This window comes from Xenopus laevis, chromosome 2S (assembly GCF_017654675.1).
Source record: "Xenopus laevis strain J_2021 chromosome 2S, Xenopus_laevis_v10.1, whole genome shotgun sequence".
Lineage (NCBI taxonomy): Eukaryota > Metazoa > Chordata > Amphibia > Anura > Pipidae > Xenopus > Xenopus laevis.
In genome coordinates this window covers 97,323,860-97,340,812 of record NC_054374.1, presented here as the reverse complement: position 1 = coordinate 97,340,812, position 16,953 = coordinate 97,323,860, and the positions used below count along the sequence as shown (strand labels likewise).

The 16,953-nt window shown below is 36.3% G+C and overlaps 1 protein-coding gene across 1 annotated transcript in view; it reads left to right on the top strand.

Annotated features, from left to right (window-relative positions):
* The window catches only part of egfl6.S (EGF-like-domain, multiple 6 S homeolog), a 42,843-nt gene that overhangs the window by 11,957 nt on the left and 13,933 nt on the right, over positions 1-16,953 (top strand). Inside the window, 5 exon segments of the mRNA NM_001086885.1 lie at positions 763-882; positions 6,837-6,956; positions 7,722-7,856; positions 9,009-9,131; positions 12,916-13,224. Of these exon segments, the coding sequence (NP_001080354.1) occupies positions 763-882; positions 6,837-6,956; positions 7,722-7,856; positions 9,009-9,131; positions 12,916-13,224 (807 nt within the window).

Genomic DNA, 16,953 nt, shown 5'->3' with positions numbered 1-16,953 from the left:
TACACAGAGTTTTTGGGGGCATTAGCTTTTAGATTATCTGTATAATATTCAGGTTATCCTGACAATTACATTTGAACTGACATTTGGGATGCAAAATACCATGGAATTTTGGTATTCTTTGCCATACAGTAGTGATGGTCACTGTTCAGTACAAACAATTATAATTCTTTCACATTTAACAATTTCTTTTCTGCATTTGATGGATTTGTTCCAGCTCAGAAAATATAATCCTAAACAACTGTCCAATATGCATTAAGTAAAAACTTAAAAATGGTTTTAGAATTATACGAGACACCAGAGAATTGCTTTTGATAATATGATAGATAGATAGATAGATAGATAGATAGATAGATAGATAGATAGATAGATAGATAGATAGATAATGGATGGATAGATGGATGGATAGATAAAGAGATAGATACATAGATAGATAATAGATAGATATATAGATGATAGATACTGTAGATAGAGGGTGGATAGATAGATAGATAGATAGATAGATAGATAGATAGATAGATAGATAGATAGATAGATAGATAGATAGATAATAGATACTGTAGATATATACTATAGATAGATGATTGATAGATAGATAGATAGATAGATAGATAGATGATAGATAGATAGATAGATAGATAGATAGATAGATAGATAGATAGATAGACACTTTAGCCTTTATAAGCCTTATGAACTAAAGTTGAACTCTGTTGGCAAAGTAACCACATAAAATTCTGTAACACTTTTGACAAAATGTTTTTACAGATCTGAATGAATGTGGTCTGAAACCACGGCCATGTGAACACAGATGTATGAACACTCATGGCAGCTACAAGTGCTACTGCCTCAATGGATACATGCTCATGCCAGATGGATCGTGTTCAAGTAAGTATTTTCAATTACTTATCCAGAAACAAAAGTATTTCTATTTCTTTGCAGCACACCTTACAGTTTATATACAGCTTGTGTATATTAAAGGAGAGCAATCACACAAACAGTGGCGGAACTACCGGGGGAGCAGGGGGTGCGAGCGGGCCAGGGCCCGCACCCCCTCAGGGCCCCCCGGCAGTCCGCGCCGATGTGCGGCGCATATTCCCGGCCAGTTCCGGGTGTACGGAGGGGGGCGGGGGCCGGGCTGCGCGTCCTGTGCCAGGGCCTGCCCCCCTCTAGTTATGCTTCTGCACACAAATGAACATTATAAGGTATAAGTAGCTTTGCAGGCAAAGTGAACACATTCTAATGTATTTGACCTAACTGTCAATCAAAATCTGATCCAACCCCTGCATTGAGAGACAGATTGCTGAGAGAGGGAGACTGAAGAATAACTTAATAATTACAGAAACAGTACAGAAATTTGAATTGATTATATTTGGAAAGTGTCTTATTTAAAAAAACTAAAGCTTATATTTAGGGGCAAATTTTTCAAGGGTCAAATTGAAAATTGGAATTCAAATTTGAATTTTCAAAAACATTTTATGGTCACAACTCTCAAGTTCAACTAGGGATTTATTCAAATTAGATATGAGTTTTTAAAAAAAAATTGGCCCTTTAAGAACTCAAATTCGACTATTTGCCGCCTAAAACCTGGCCAATTGCTGTTTAAGTCAATGGGAGAAGTTCAGGAATCAATTTGGAGTTGTCGGCCTTCCTGACATTCCTCTGAAAAAAACTCGAATCTAGTTTTTTAAATTGGAATAGAATTCGATTCGAATTTGATTCAAGCTTTTGGTTTGATTCAATTCATCAGAGTTTTAAAAATGTAATTTTATTAATACATTTAGATTGGTTGAATTTATGGAAGTTTAGGGGAGTTTTTGAAAACTCACATGAATTAGAAATTCGACCGTTGATAAATTTGCCTCCAAATGTTCATGTTTGTGGTTGTTCCCCTTAGTCTGTGTAGTACCAGACAATGAGCAAAGAGTGCATACATCATCAGAGCTGGGCTAAACGACAATGTGTTTTTGCTTTGATTGTGAGTATAGGGGTGACCCCTACTTATGTATTTGGTTACTGGTAGTCCACAAGAGGCCCAGTTTAGTAAGGGAACTCTTTAGGGGTTATTTATCAAGTTCCGAATATCCGAACCCAGAATAATTTGTAGTTTTTGGAGCAAAAAAAACAAAACAACATTTTCGAGATTTATTAATTAAAGTTTGATGGTCTAAAAACTCAGAATGCAAAACCCTGGGATCTAAAATCTCTCGAGGTCCCGTATAAGTCAATGGGGAAGGTCCCAGTGTCTGCGGTGATGTCCATATCGATAGCCGATGATTTCAGTGCTACGCTGCAAAAAACTCAGAAAAATTGTAGTTTTTGCAGAAAACTCCGAACAATTCAGAGTTTTCAGGGAAAGCTCTGAAGTTTTGCCCGACCCTATTTTTTTGGGCTTTTGTATTCATAAATAAGGTCCATTCGGGAATTCCAAGTTGCTCAAAGTTTGATATTAGAAATACTGTGATAAACTCAGACCTAGATAAATAACCCCCTTCATGTGTGAAGGTAGTGCCCAATGGGCAGGATTTATTTTTATGATTTGTTTTTGTACCCCTGTGTGAAAATAAACTGCGTTAAAGTGAAGAAAGTGTCTGTTGAGGATCCTGCAAATTACAACATATACATATATATATATATACTATATCAAAGAAAACCTGTGAGTGCGGTTTTCTTTGATATACTGTAGTATATGATAATTGTTTACCAGCACCCAGGCATTTGCAATTTGGAGTGGTGTGCACCACCTTGGACTTGATATATATATATATATATATATATATATGCAAACTATACACCATGTTAAAAGAATAAGCAAACATTCACGTTTTTTAAATTCTGAGTTTATTTGAATTAGAAAAAAAACTCACAAATTTGATTTTTGACAAATAAGCCCACAAAAAATATCAACTTAAAATGTTTGAAGTTTCCTGACCACCCTTTAGTTCTTTGATCTTGTTGACAGACCGCAATAGCACGCAGAATATAGGGGTACATTTACTAAGGATCGAAATTCCAAGTTAAAAAACTTCGAAATTCGACCATCGAATTTGATACTTCGATAGTTAAAGTATTTTTTCGATCGAATTAAAAATCATTCGAATTCGATTTAAACAATTTTACAAAGAAATACTTTGACTAATCAAAACTTAGCCAAACACTCAGAAAGTTTATAGGAGGTCTCCCATAGGCTAAACAGCAATTCGGCAGGTTTAAGGTGGCGAAGTGTCGAATTCGAAGTTTTCTAAAGAGACAGTACTTCGATTTTCGAATGGTTGAATTTGTGAAGTATTTTCAATTCAAATCAAATTTTGGCCTATTCAATTTGACCCAAAAATTACTTCGAAATTCAAAGTTTTTGAATTCGAAAATTCACTTCGACCCTTAGTAAATGGGCCCCATAATGTAGCAAAATATATTAAAAGCTCAGAGGTACTGACTATTTGAAATAGGCACAAGGTATAAAGTTAGGCTGATGTAGAAAGATATACTAATAGGTTTCCCTACCTTATAAAGACTTGGTCATTGTGCGACTAATATTTGTTTCCTGTAAAATACCTGCATTTTCCAACATCTGCGTTTAACATCTGTTTTTGAAAGGCTATTTTTCAAAGTGTTGCAGGTTAATAGTTCCCTTTTTCTCTACTGGTGTACTTTTATATAGCCAATTATGTTCATTTTATGGGTATTTTGAGAAAATTGTTACAGATGTCAACTTGAAAGCATTACACCATGTAATGTGAAAATTGCAAGATTTTATAATAGACAAATTTTCTGTGAATAAAATTGTAAACTTTACTGTTGCGAGCAGGCATGTATTTCAAATATTTTTTATAAATCGTTCCAGAAGTTGGTATAATCTAATTTAGCCAATTTCTTCTGCTGTTGACATTCATTGTAACACGTAGATCAAGATTCATGATCATTTTGACAGGTTTGTTTTGCCATTTGCTTTTATTTCAGAGAAACTTTTGTACTTAAATTATAAAGTGTTTTAAAGACAGCCAGTGTGATTGTCCTATTTATAACTCTCTGCAAACCTAAGCAATTGGGGCTAATTCCTTCCATGTGTAACTGATGTTATTACTACCATTTCAACACCAGCTGTAGTATCATTTCTGGCTATTAGCTTTGTAGACCCGGGTAACACGCTTCCTCTCATTTACTCCTTGCCATTAGGGTCTTACCACTGCCCATTTATCACACATATTTTTCAGTGTCTTCATAGCTGCCATTTATATTTTTCTGCCCTGTACATTATTATTATTATATATATTTCTGCTTTGTACATGTACATATGAGGTGAAGGACAGGAACAGAGGTGATGTAAACATGAGTAAGATAAATGTAACAATACCCTCTCCTGCAGGTCTGCCCACTGCCTCCTCTCCTGAGCACAGCTTCTTTTCTTGATGCGTGCTGCTTCCAGGTTTGGTGCAAATGCACACTCTTCGTGTTATAGCTATGCGGGTGTGTCTTTTAATTTCAGTGCGCTTGATACAAAATTCATATATTTAAAGGCACCACATCCTAATTCCCATCGCCCATCGTAGGTCTATTGTACATAGTTCTTGGGTGCGCTTCTAGTCTGGTTTTTATGTTCTTTGACCCTTGTCTGTCCCTGACCACCGCTATATCTCTGCCTGAACCAACCTTTGCCTGTTACTCAATATTCTTGTGGATTCTTACTCTGTACCATGCTGGCTGATTGGTTTTGACCCCAGCCTGTTCTTCAACTACGCTTAGCTCTAACCCACATCCCTCCTGTCACATGTTATAGTTTCCTTGTCTGCTGAGAACTCTGCCCATGGTTCTCTCACTTTAAGACCTGGCGGCATCCGAGTAGCGGAGGGCTCCTCCGAAAGTGAAAAGTGACTGTTTTAGGCGGATTTATGAGCTGTGACTGGAACTTTGACATCTGTTCTGGGTTTTGGGATACCTAATGTGACAATAAGTCACGTTGGCAGATCAAGCTGTTGGCTGAAGGTGTTGGTCACCAATGCAACATATTTAATCCATAATAAGACAAACTGGAAAGTTCATTGCTCCTCAAAAAGACTGGTGTTGCATGTGCTTCCATCTAAGGCCCCACTGGAAAGGCATTCTGTAGCATACAGTATGTTTAGGACTCCATTTTCATGAATGTAAGGGGTAATCAGCCTGATTTACTTAAAGTGGTTTTGCATCTCTAGATACACCACATACAGCCACATGATCCCTCACAGGGGTTGCAGGTGGTCCCTGAGTGCAGAAATTCTGGGGTTTTAAACAGGAAATTTGGCTCTGCTAGTGCAGTGAGTGTAACAGACCTGCTCCATCACTAAAGTTTTAAGCTTGGAGCAGAAGAGGACGGGTGTATCGGGGCTGCTGCAGACATTCATATCATATAAATACCGAAAGCAGGTAAGGATAAGGATAAATTCCTATGTTTCATTTTCTTATATATGTTTCATATTGTGAGTTAGACCCTAACTGACTGCTGCTCAGTGCATGTACTGTAAATCGATCAGAAAAGAAGATGGGAAGATACTGTCTTTATTTTTTTGTGTCAATTCTGTGTTGAGCCTTCGTGTTCCTTTACATAAAATAGGGCCAGATGGCATACACCCCTGGGTTCTAAGAGAGCTTAGTTCAGTTTTTAGACCAGCCTCTATTTCTGATTTTCTCAGATTTGCTTTCATCTGGTATGGTGCCTATGGATTGAAGGAAAGCTGGTGTCATTGCAATATTTATAAAGAGATTACGACCTCAGCCTGGCAATTATAGGCCAGTAAATTTGACATCTGTGGTGGGCAAATTATTTAAAGGCTTGTTAATGGATCACATTCAAATTTTTGTCCTAGTGAATGGCATTATGAACAGCAATCAGCATGGCTTTATGAAGGATAGGTCATGTCAGACAAATTTGCTTGCTTTTTATGATGAGGTAAGTAAGATGCTGGACAGCGGGGGACAAGAGATCTATTAGGATTTTGCCAAAGTGTTTGATACCGTGCCCAGTGTCAGACTAGCCCACCGGGATACCAGGAAAACTCATGGTCATTCCCTAATTCTTTATGGGGGGAAAAAAGCTTAATAATGGAAGAATAGAGTATAATAAGTAGATATAATAGACTAGGAGAATAAAGAGGTTGAGTGAGATGAGGAGGAATAATACTTTGGAAAGTGGGCCCATGGTCTAAGGTTTTCTGGTGGGCCCCTGGCATCCCAGTCTGACACTGACCTTGCCCCACAAATGGGTCTGTTGGGCTTAATTAAGTTGTTTGCACATGGATAGGAAACTGGCTACAGGATTGCTTTAATAGCTTTAAAAAGGGGTTGTATGGCTTTTTAGCAAGGGAGGGAATAAAGGTTTTTAGTCAGGCCTGGATTTGCAGCGAGGCCGGGAAGGCCCAGGCCTAGGGCGGCATCAATTAAGGGAGGGGCATACCGCCCAGTCGCATAGAAAAATGAGTTTGATTCCAGAGCACTAGCACTTGGCGCTAGCGCTCCGGAGAGAAAACAGGATGTGCAGGCGCGCTATTCTTTGAGATCGAGGAGGCGACGGAGAACGCCGGCCTCCGGGCACCCTCAGGGCAAATCTGGCCCTGCTCATAGTATAAGTTGATCCAGTGACTAGTATGATTGTACATCTTGGAATTTTTTCCCCTTCTGAGGTAAATTGGTGAGCCTTCAAATTGGATTCTTCTGGATCAACTAGCGGTCAGGCAAGTTATATAAAGGTTTAAAAGGTTGAACTTGGTGGGCATGTGCCATTTTTTTAACCTATTGTACTATGTCAATATGAAACTTTGTTATAACAACAAGAAAAATGCCCACATTATGCTATACTTTTTGTTTTTCAGACTCAAGAACTTGTGCCATGGCAAACTGCCAGTATGGCTGTGAACAAGTCAAAGGGGATATCCGGTGCTTGTGCCCCTCAGGTGGACTGCAGCTGGGACCAGATGGAAGAACTTGTATAGGTCTGTTCTTCATGATTCTTTGTTTTTTTTCCCACCGCATGCCAAAATTAATTTATTAACAAGATCTATTACAATAGAATTCCCTATAAAAACGTGAACAGATGATTGCTCTTTGGCAAAAGAATTTAATGTGAAATAGCACATCCTCAAACAAGTCAGTAGCAGAACCACAAAGTAAGCCAAGTTACTGCTGGTATTTAAAGATACCTTTCTGAAGTCCCTGGCCTTCTGCTATAACACCAACTACATAAATTAGCTAACGAGTAATGGAAAGCAGTAGAAGTAGTGTTGGTAGAAAAAGTTAAGATAACAAAACAGTTCAGAAGCAGTCTATGGGTCAAAATATACAAACAAGGTAGAATCATAGGCCAATCCAAAGATAAGAACAAGATTTTAACAAGTCCAAAGCAGACTAAAGATCAGAGCAATTGCCAGACAAATCACAGAATGGCTACTAGCATTCACTATAATCATGTGTCTATGGTGCCATTTCAGTAAAAATGATATCATTCAACACCAGTGATTTCCCAGAATATGAAGAACTGCTCCCTGAAGCAAGGCACCCAAGTGATTATACATATATATATATAACTGCATGCTTTGCTGCCTGGGCCTGCAGTTCAGCTGCTCATTCACTTCCATGTGTGTCCTTCACTGTTGGAAAGGAAAATATGTGTTTTAAATCATTTTAAGTTGAAGGGAAAAAAAATAACAAATAAAGCCTTCAAGAAAGTAAACAGTCGAAATACAATATTTATTTCACAGATATCGATGAATGTGCTGTTGGCAAAGCTTCCTGTCCTATCAATCGCAGATGTGTAAATACATTTGGAAGTTACTACTGCAAGTGCCAGATTGGTTATGAATTAAAATATGTGAATGGCAGATATGACTGTATTGGTAAGTTACCATTTATACCCCCATCCATGTTCATACTTTTACTAGGAGTTGCATGAAGGCCCACACGCCCTCACATTTTTCTTGCGTCAACTTTTTTTGGCAAAATGCATAAAAGTCAATGGCCATTTTTTACTCACTCCAAATGCATTAAAGTGAATGGGCATTTTTGGGTGGTTGGCATCTTTTTTTGTCTTAGTGAATTTTTTGTTGTTGCAAATTTTTTTGTGGCAGCAAATTTTTGGTGCAGTTTCATGAAAAAAATTGCATACTTCACCACAAATCCATGCCTGGCGAAAAAAATCTTTCATCGCTAATTATAAATAATGGACTGTGGAGACATAGGGACAGATTTCTCAAAGGTCGAGGTGAATTTTCAAAGAAAAAAATTCAAATTTCGAGCTATTTTTTGTGTACTTCTACTAGGGAATAGTCCAAATTCGATTCGAATTTGAAAAGAATTCAAAAATTCGAATATCGAAATTTATCATGTACTGTCTCTTTAAGAATTAAACTTCGACCATTTGCCATCTAAACTCTGTCAAATTGCTGTTTTAGCCTATAGGAGACCTCCTAGAACCTATTTGGAGTCAATTGGAAAAATCAAAGTTTTTTCGGAAAAACTTTGAATCGAATTTGATCGAATCCGATATGCCTTCGATTCGTACGATTCTAATTCGGCCGAATAAGGATTTATATAGTAGAAAACGGACCTATTCGACCAACAAAAACTTCTACTTAATTTCGGTTGGTCTTTTTGAATTCGAATTCCGAAGTTTTTTCAATTCGAAATTCGACCGTTGATAAATATGCCCCATAATGTAGCTGCTAATTTGCACAAATGCAAACATATAGGCATATAGGCTATAGGCACCTACACTTGTACAATTAAGGGCAAAATCCTAGTGTATATGAACAGATATATTACTAAATTAATAAGGTATAGGCTCTAGACACAAGTAAAGCCAGACAATATTTTTGGAAAATTAAATAGCAATTGAAATACTGACAGTCTACCACACTATGGTGGAGATAATATATATTATAGCTCAATTCTTGCACTGTATTACTGTTCTTTCTGGTGAAACTCATCACAATCATGTATCTGTTATGTACAAACTAGAATCCATAACTGTATTTTTTTCTGTGTTGCAGATATAAATGAATGTTTGCTGAATACTCATAAGTGCAGTATTAACGCTGACTGTCTCAATACTCAAGGATCATTTAAATGTAGATGCAAACAAGGATTCAAGGGCAATGGACAGGAATGCTCTGGTAAGTTTCAAACAGCTCTCTGCATTCATTCTACTATTATGGGCCTGATCATTTATCAACGTCAGCATTAAATGTTTTCCCTAATTTGGATTTTTTAAGATAAAACTCATGGATTTGAATTAGGGCTTCTGGAATGGTTGAATGGTTGATATTTATTAAGTGCAAAATATGTTAAGAACTGAAATGGCATCTAAAAGCCTGCGAGTTCATGTAGAAGTCAAGGGGAGGTGTCCTAGGCAAAATGCAAGTGATTTTTCTAATTTTTTTCAATTTTGTTTTTGATAGTTTGTAGAGACATTGAAATGAATAAGTAGATCACAAACTTGATGCATTCAAGGTTTTATTTTCCACAGTTTTTTTTTCAAAATGTGCCTTTTTTTTAGATTCAAATGTGTTAATAAATCAGCAAAATAATGCAATTTAGATTGCATTTCTGCATATAATGCTCTCTGGTACACCCAACAGATACAATGGTAAGGAGTTGTAGATCAATATGATAAAGATGAAGCAAAGGTGCTTTTATTCAGTTGCTATTTAGCTACGTATATGGGAGTGTGTGCTATAGGACTAAGACTAGCTTAAATGGCCAAAATACAACAGCCAAGTTGGAAACAAGCCCCTAAACAACTCTCACAGAATTCCAAATGTATTGATAATTCCATACATGACTAAAGGGATGTGGCTTAGCAGCCCAGTTGGGACCATAAGTTGCCATTGCAATAGTAGGGACATCTGCATTGGTTTATTTACATTTTGTATAGAGAGATACCACATTTTAACATTGGTATGCCTCTGTACTAAGCACAATTCTACGATTTCAGGTTACATTAGCCATTTAGACTTTAGAGAGAAACAAACGTGACTCTTCAGATTTACATATTACTAAATAGCTTTGTTGAGAACATTTTACTTCCCTGTGTAAGTATATGCAGTGAGCAATAACTGCTTAGAGTTTATAAAGCGCAATCAAATATTTCAATAATCATCTCTTTCTCAACTCTTTCTTCTCCATTTTCCTTTGTGAACAGGGCATATTAAATCCTGTTCAACACTCACATATGTTTCCAATAAGTACTTCTAAGGAGACTGAACCACAGATGAACTGAAATTTGTTCACTGTTATTGGAAGCATATTATGTTTCCTTCACCAAATTTCTTTCTCATTTTCTAATGATTACAAATTATATATTTATGTCTTACATGTATCATATAAAATATTAATTCGTACCAATGTGCATAATTAGAGCATGATTAACAATTGTATTAGCATATATGTTTTTTCAGTTAAGTAAAGAACATATAAAAAATACTTTATACAGAAGCTCATTTATTTTCTTTAATTTATTATAACTTCAAGAGCCATCTCTCATGATTCACACTCCTTTCCCAAAGGCCTTTTTTAACTTCTCCATATATACAGTATTTGATTCTCTTTGAAGCACATCTGTTCTACCTTCTAATATATAGAACATTTACAAATATAATGAGAAAAGACAAGTTCATACATGGGAAATAGGGAGGACACTTGCCAATTAGTCAATCGTATTTTGCCCTATTAGAGTTGCCCCCACTAAACTATAAGTGAAGTGACTGACACAGAAATATTTAGGAGGAGCAGATACAGTACAGGAAGATAGCACAGTACATGCAATACAAAAAACCAAGTAATATTAAGAAGGAGCTTGTACTTGTTTGGTACATGGACCAAATAAAGAATAACTCCTGAAGACGGAAATATGAAAGTAAATGGGGAAGACCTGCTGAGAACAATCGGTAAAGAAACAGGCCAAACAATTCCACAGGTTCAGGATAGGACTGCAGAGTAGAGGATTTGAACATAAAAACAATGGAGAGGGCTAACAGGAGGTATCTGCTGATTAATATTGATCAACTAGCCATAACGGTCTCCAGTCCTTCATTTTAACATAGTGGTTAAGAAGGCAGCCTGCAGGCCAAATAATTGGATATTGTGTTATTTGTTCATATAGAAATAGAATCTGTTTATATCATTAGATCCAACTGCCAAATTAAGTGGCTCTGAAAAAGAGTGAGAACAGTTACAACCCTTTCATTGCTGCTTTGATGATCCATGCATATATAAAGAGGGGCATAAGTACATTAGTTTGTATAGAGTAACTGCCATGCTTTTGGATCACAGGATGGTCTGCTGAAATGGACCCTTTGGTCATGTTACTGTCCAGACTATCAGACAGTATGACTGATATTGTCCAAACGGCCTTACTAAATTTCAGCTTGTAAAATTGTGATCATTGCTGACCGCTACAAAATATTTGTTTATTATTCTAAATGTCAATTACAAGGGGGAACTTAAAGGGCAAGTAAAGAAATCAAGTTTTATGGTATAGAGTCTCTGTGCAACCAGCAAACTCTTAACTTATATCCCCATTTACCTATTAGGTTCTTAATACAGAATCCCTCTTCCCTCACTGGTTTGTAGCACATTTATTGTATTTAGGGATGCACCGAATCCAGGATTCGGTTCGGGGTTCGACCAGGATTCTGCCTTTTTCAGCAGGATTCGAATTCAGCCGAATCCTTCTGCCAGGCCGAAGCGAATCCGAACCCTATTTTGTATATGCAAATTATGGGCGGGAGAGAAATCACGTGACTTTTTGTCAGAAAACAAGGAAGTAAAACATTTTTCCCACTCCTAATTTGCATTAGGGTTCGGATTCGGTTCGGTATTCGGCCGAAACTTTCACAAAGGATTCGGGGGTTCGGCTGAATCCAAAATAGTGGATTTGTTGCATCCCTAATTGTATTACCCCTTGGCCTATAAACATAGTAACTTGCATCTCAGGGACATGTGATGTGCTTCATTTTAGGAGTAGATGTGAGTCATCCTGGAGGGACCCAGAAGGTAAACAAAGGAAGCTTGAAAAGCTGGGGAATTGGGCTGCTGGCCATGGCAAGTGCAAAGTTGCCTTTTGCAAGGAGACCATTAAATAAAGGACACTGGTAGTTCAAGCTTTGCTGGCCCTTTAAAGTTTAACATAATTTTCTACGCACTTCAAAACGGCATATTTTTATTTTCACTACATCTTTTGTGAGCAAAATCCATACAAATCATATTGCAAAAGAAAAGAAACGCTGCTCTTCTTGTAATCAAATCCTTATGACGGAGAGTAAAAATCTGGATAATACTGAAAAAATGTGAAAACAAAAACTGTTATGCAGATGGTCAGGATATCCTATGCAGAACATTCTTACACACTTGGATAGAGTTATTCTATAATTTATTGCTTCGGTGGCCTTATTTAGTATTTCCAAATGGATTTTATATAATATTTTGCTACTAGGGCAGAAACTGAAATGTACAACAACTCATGTACCCTTCCAGCATCTATACAAGATGGAAGAACCACATAATGTTATAGAGCTTAATTTATAGTGCAGAGAAACAGAACTATGTACCGACAGTGTACACAGACAGTTTAAATTAGCGTTTAATTACTTATTTGCACATTAAAAAGCAAGAGAAATGAAAAAAACAGATGCAAGTTGGTGAATTAAATTATTATCCTTATATTATTATTACTATTATTTAATCTCACAGTATGTTTCAGTTTTGCTAGGGAAAAACTGGTGGTAGGTGGTAAAGTAACATTTTTCAAATGACAGGATTTAGCTGAAAAAAGTACCTTGGTTTTGATAAATCAGAAGACAATTATCTACTGCCATGCTTATAATAAATTGTTATAAAAACTTCCCAAATACTCTGCAAAGTTCTTTGTTTTATTAATGCTTAAATATTTCTGTTTAGCTGTTTTTAACAAGCCAGTAAAGGAAAGTCCTAAATTCGGTGGAAGTGTCAAAGATGCTATCAAGAAGCTCCTTGCACATAAAAACAGCCTGAACAGATATAACGATATAAAGAATGTGATACCCGAGACATTTATTACACCACCACCTAAAAACCGCTTGCAGCCTTTTGACTATGAGGATGGAGTTTACATTGGTGGCAATGACAATGATGAAGAAGAGGTAGAAGAGGAAGAAGAAGAAGAACTGGACGAAGAGGATGAAGAAAATGTGATAGAAGAAGAAAAACTACTACGCGGTGATGTGTTTGGTAAGTTTCACGCAGTTTGTAGTGGATTTATTGTGTTGATCAAACTTTTTAAAGATTTTCTATTATTGCATGTTTGTTTTTTCAACATTTTTCAACATTGTTTAGACTGAATATATGAATATATCTTGTAAAAAGTCTTTAACTATATATATGTGAGATGCCAATGTGTATTCACTGAGGCCAAAATGGATCATGATGCGAGCGCTCAAGGGTGCAGAATGGACTGTACTTCTAAATGAGGAAGTTCTGATAATTTGATTGTGCTTCTACATAGAGGAATGTTTTAAATGGTTTACTTGTGGAATTGATTTTCTTTTTCATTGAAATGTCTATCGGATATTTATTTATCCTTTGAGTCTGAGCCCTATTTGAGAATCCGCCATTCCCCACAAAGTCGTAGTCGAAGGTCGAAGTAGCCAATTCGATGGTCGAAGTAGCTAAGTAAATGTGCCCCTAAGGATCAGATTTATCAACGGTCGAGGTGAAGTTTCAAAGTGAAAAACTTTGAATTTCGAGCTATTTTTTGTGTACTTCGACTAGGGAATAGTCATACTTCGATTCGAATTTAAAAAAAACTTCGAAATTCGAAGGTCGAATTTTTTTTAAGTACTGTCTCTTTAAAACTTCGACCATTCGTCACCAAAAAGCTGCCGAAGTGCTGTTTTAGCCTATGGGGGACCTCCTACAACCTGTATGAAGGCAATTGGGGGAGTTTGGGAGATTGAACGTCGAAGTTAAAAAAAACTTTGAATCAAAGTACGATTGAAGTACATTGTATGATTCGAAGTAGGCCGAATTCGGCCCACTTCGACCCCAAAAAAAACTTCGACCTCCATTCGATTGGTCTTTTTGAATTCGAAGTTGGACGTTTTTTTTAACTTCGACCTTCGACCTTTGATAAATATGCCCCTAAACTGTGCAACAAGTTGATACATTTCTCAGCAGCATCTCTGGAGTATTAGCAACTATTGTATCAATTCTACCAGCTGCCTGTAATGAAACCCAGAGATTCTTCTCAGCAGGGACAAAGATAAGAAATGTATCAACTAAATGTATCAATTAGAACAGTTTACAGGGTCAGCGACCCCCCTTCCAGAGCTGCTTCAGAAGGTGAAAAATGACACTTTACATTTCAATATTAGAAAACTAGTCACACATAGAAAATAGTAAGTAATTGGAAAAAGTAGTTATTTCTGGTGATCTATATGAAAACAACTAGTTGTTTGAAGGTGAACAACACCTTTAAAATGCACTCTCAGGGAAATGGTCTTCTCGTATCCTTGAGCTTTCTGGATAACAGGTTTCCAGATAAAGTATCCAATATACGTTTAGTTACCCTTTAAATATTTTAAATTGGAAATGCTTGACACTATGGAGAACCAATTTAGTAACATTAAGAAAAATCATTTTCTGTTCAGTCTTTTACCCTTGTTTCTCAATGGTGAAATGAGCAAACAGATTTTTGTTACTGACTGAGTGTTGGAAAGCTAGTTCTAATTTGTAACAGTATACAACTCCTTAAAACAGCCAAACATTTTTTGACAAAAATTAAAAAGCTTAAATAATTTGAAGGATAAATATATATTAAAGTTATGAGAATAAAAGTAAAGAATTTTAATCTCAAAATAAGCTTTTCATAAATAGAAACATTATTCAGAATTTGGTTAAAACTCGATTTTTACTCTGATTCCAATTCAAAGAAAGATTCAAATGCTGATCATCAGTCTTATAGCATCCCTTCAACTATGCTGTCTAATAACTGCACTTGAAAGAACAAGGAGAAAGTTTTAAACTCGAAATTACTTAAAGGGCAATTCAACCTCAAAATGAAAATTTGCCTAATAAAAGAAAACATAATTCTAAGCAACTTTCCAATATACATTAATTAAAAATGTTCAGTGCTTTTAAAGTTGTTTGCAAAAACATTTGCTATTGAAAGCAGCATTTGCTTAACACCTAGTTGTTATTTTTTAAACAATGTTGCAAAAGTCTAAGTTCCCCAGCAAAGACACGTCTGTAAATCAGCTGCTTGTCTTATATTGTATCTACAGTCTTAGACATCAGGGCAGAGAATAGAAAGGGGTAGACAAACACTGCTTTCAATAGCAATACATATACAAATAACTAAAAAAGATAGACAATTTGTAATGAATGTATATTGCATAGTTGCTTAGATTTATATTATCTTTTATTAGGCAAATTTTTATTTTAGGGTTTACTTGCACTATAAATAGCAGAATCATATGTCCCCCACCAAAATGGAAGGCCCTTCAAAGTATATTTAAATGTACAGGTATGAGACCTGTTATCAGAATGCTAATAGTAGGATTGTTCTGTCTCCGATAAGTACAAATTATATCTTAGCTGGGATCAAGTACAAGGTGATATTTTATTGCTACAAAGAAAAAATATTAATATTAATTAAAAAATATATATATTTTAAATTTAAATGTTGTATTTGATTACAATGGAGTCTATGGGAGATGGCCTTCCCTTAATTCAGAGCTTTCTGGATAACATCCTGTTTCTGTACTAATGGACAGTCTCTAAAAAACGAGTTGATAAATTGTATGGTAAGCCCAGTGCTTGAAATCCATATGGAACATTAATACAGAGCATATAAATTAGATGTTGCTTTTATATGACTTAGTATTTTAATTTCATGTTTCTATAATGTTTGCTATCCATTCCCTAGAGTGATGTGATTGCATCAGGTATGTAAAGGGAACACGTATTTCATTTAAGCAACAATGGCTGTTGCTAGGCATGGAATGTATGGTAGTAATCTGGAGAATTGAGGTGTGATCTGTTAATGACAAGGTAGTTCTGGTATAAAAGTTTAAAAGCAAGAAGTGGGGGATTATGTTTATAATTTGTCTAATTTCAGGTGTATCAAATTAGAGGTCCTCTGTCCACTTTTTGTCTCCTCCGTTATGTCCCAGCAGGGTCTATGCACGTTAGCATTTTTGAAAATGCATTTATTTGGGTTTTGTTTTTGTTTTTGCTTACAGATTGATCAAGCGGCCAGTTAGGAATCAACAACTTTCCACAGGCATTTTGTTGCGAAACTTTCAAAATCAAATCCCACATTTTTTAACAAGTTACACTTTGGATTTTAACTATAGAAATGAATCCAAGTTGCTTATTACAAGTTTTAACCTGTGCTTGGGCACACATACTGTAGCCAGGACTGGATACCTGGCCTAAATCTGCACACTAGAACATACCCTTATAACAACCTATTCTCAGTTGCACACACACACACACTGATTAAGGGGAGCACTTGTTGGAAAAATACTAAAACTCCTGGAGATGTATTGCGTCATTTTCTCCAATGCGAAACCTCCTTGTTAGGGTGTCCTCCATCCGTCTACTATCAATTAACTGTGCAGGGACATAGAAGCATCTCAGCACATTGGTTATTAGATCTTCAACAGAATTCCCACCCCCACCCCACCATTAGTATAGTGTGCTGTTGGTGATCTGATAGGGGCATGATACCCATATAATACATGTGCAATTTACAATCTACCTTAGTGTGAGTTGTGTATATCAGATTACTGACAGAATAGGGCACAGGCGCCTTGGTCTTCTGTTAAAGCCCTGAGGTATTTAAAGCTGGTGTTTTTTTAAAAAATTCAAGTACCTGTAAATTGTCAAAGTGCTTGAGGGAGCACTTTCTGCATACTTCAGATTTTTTGGAGGCTTCATTCTATTTAGTGAAAAACG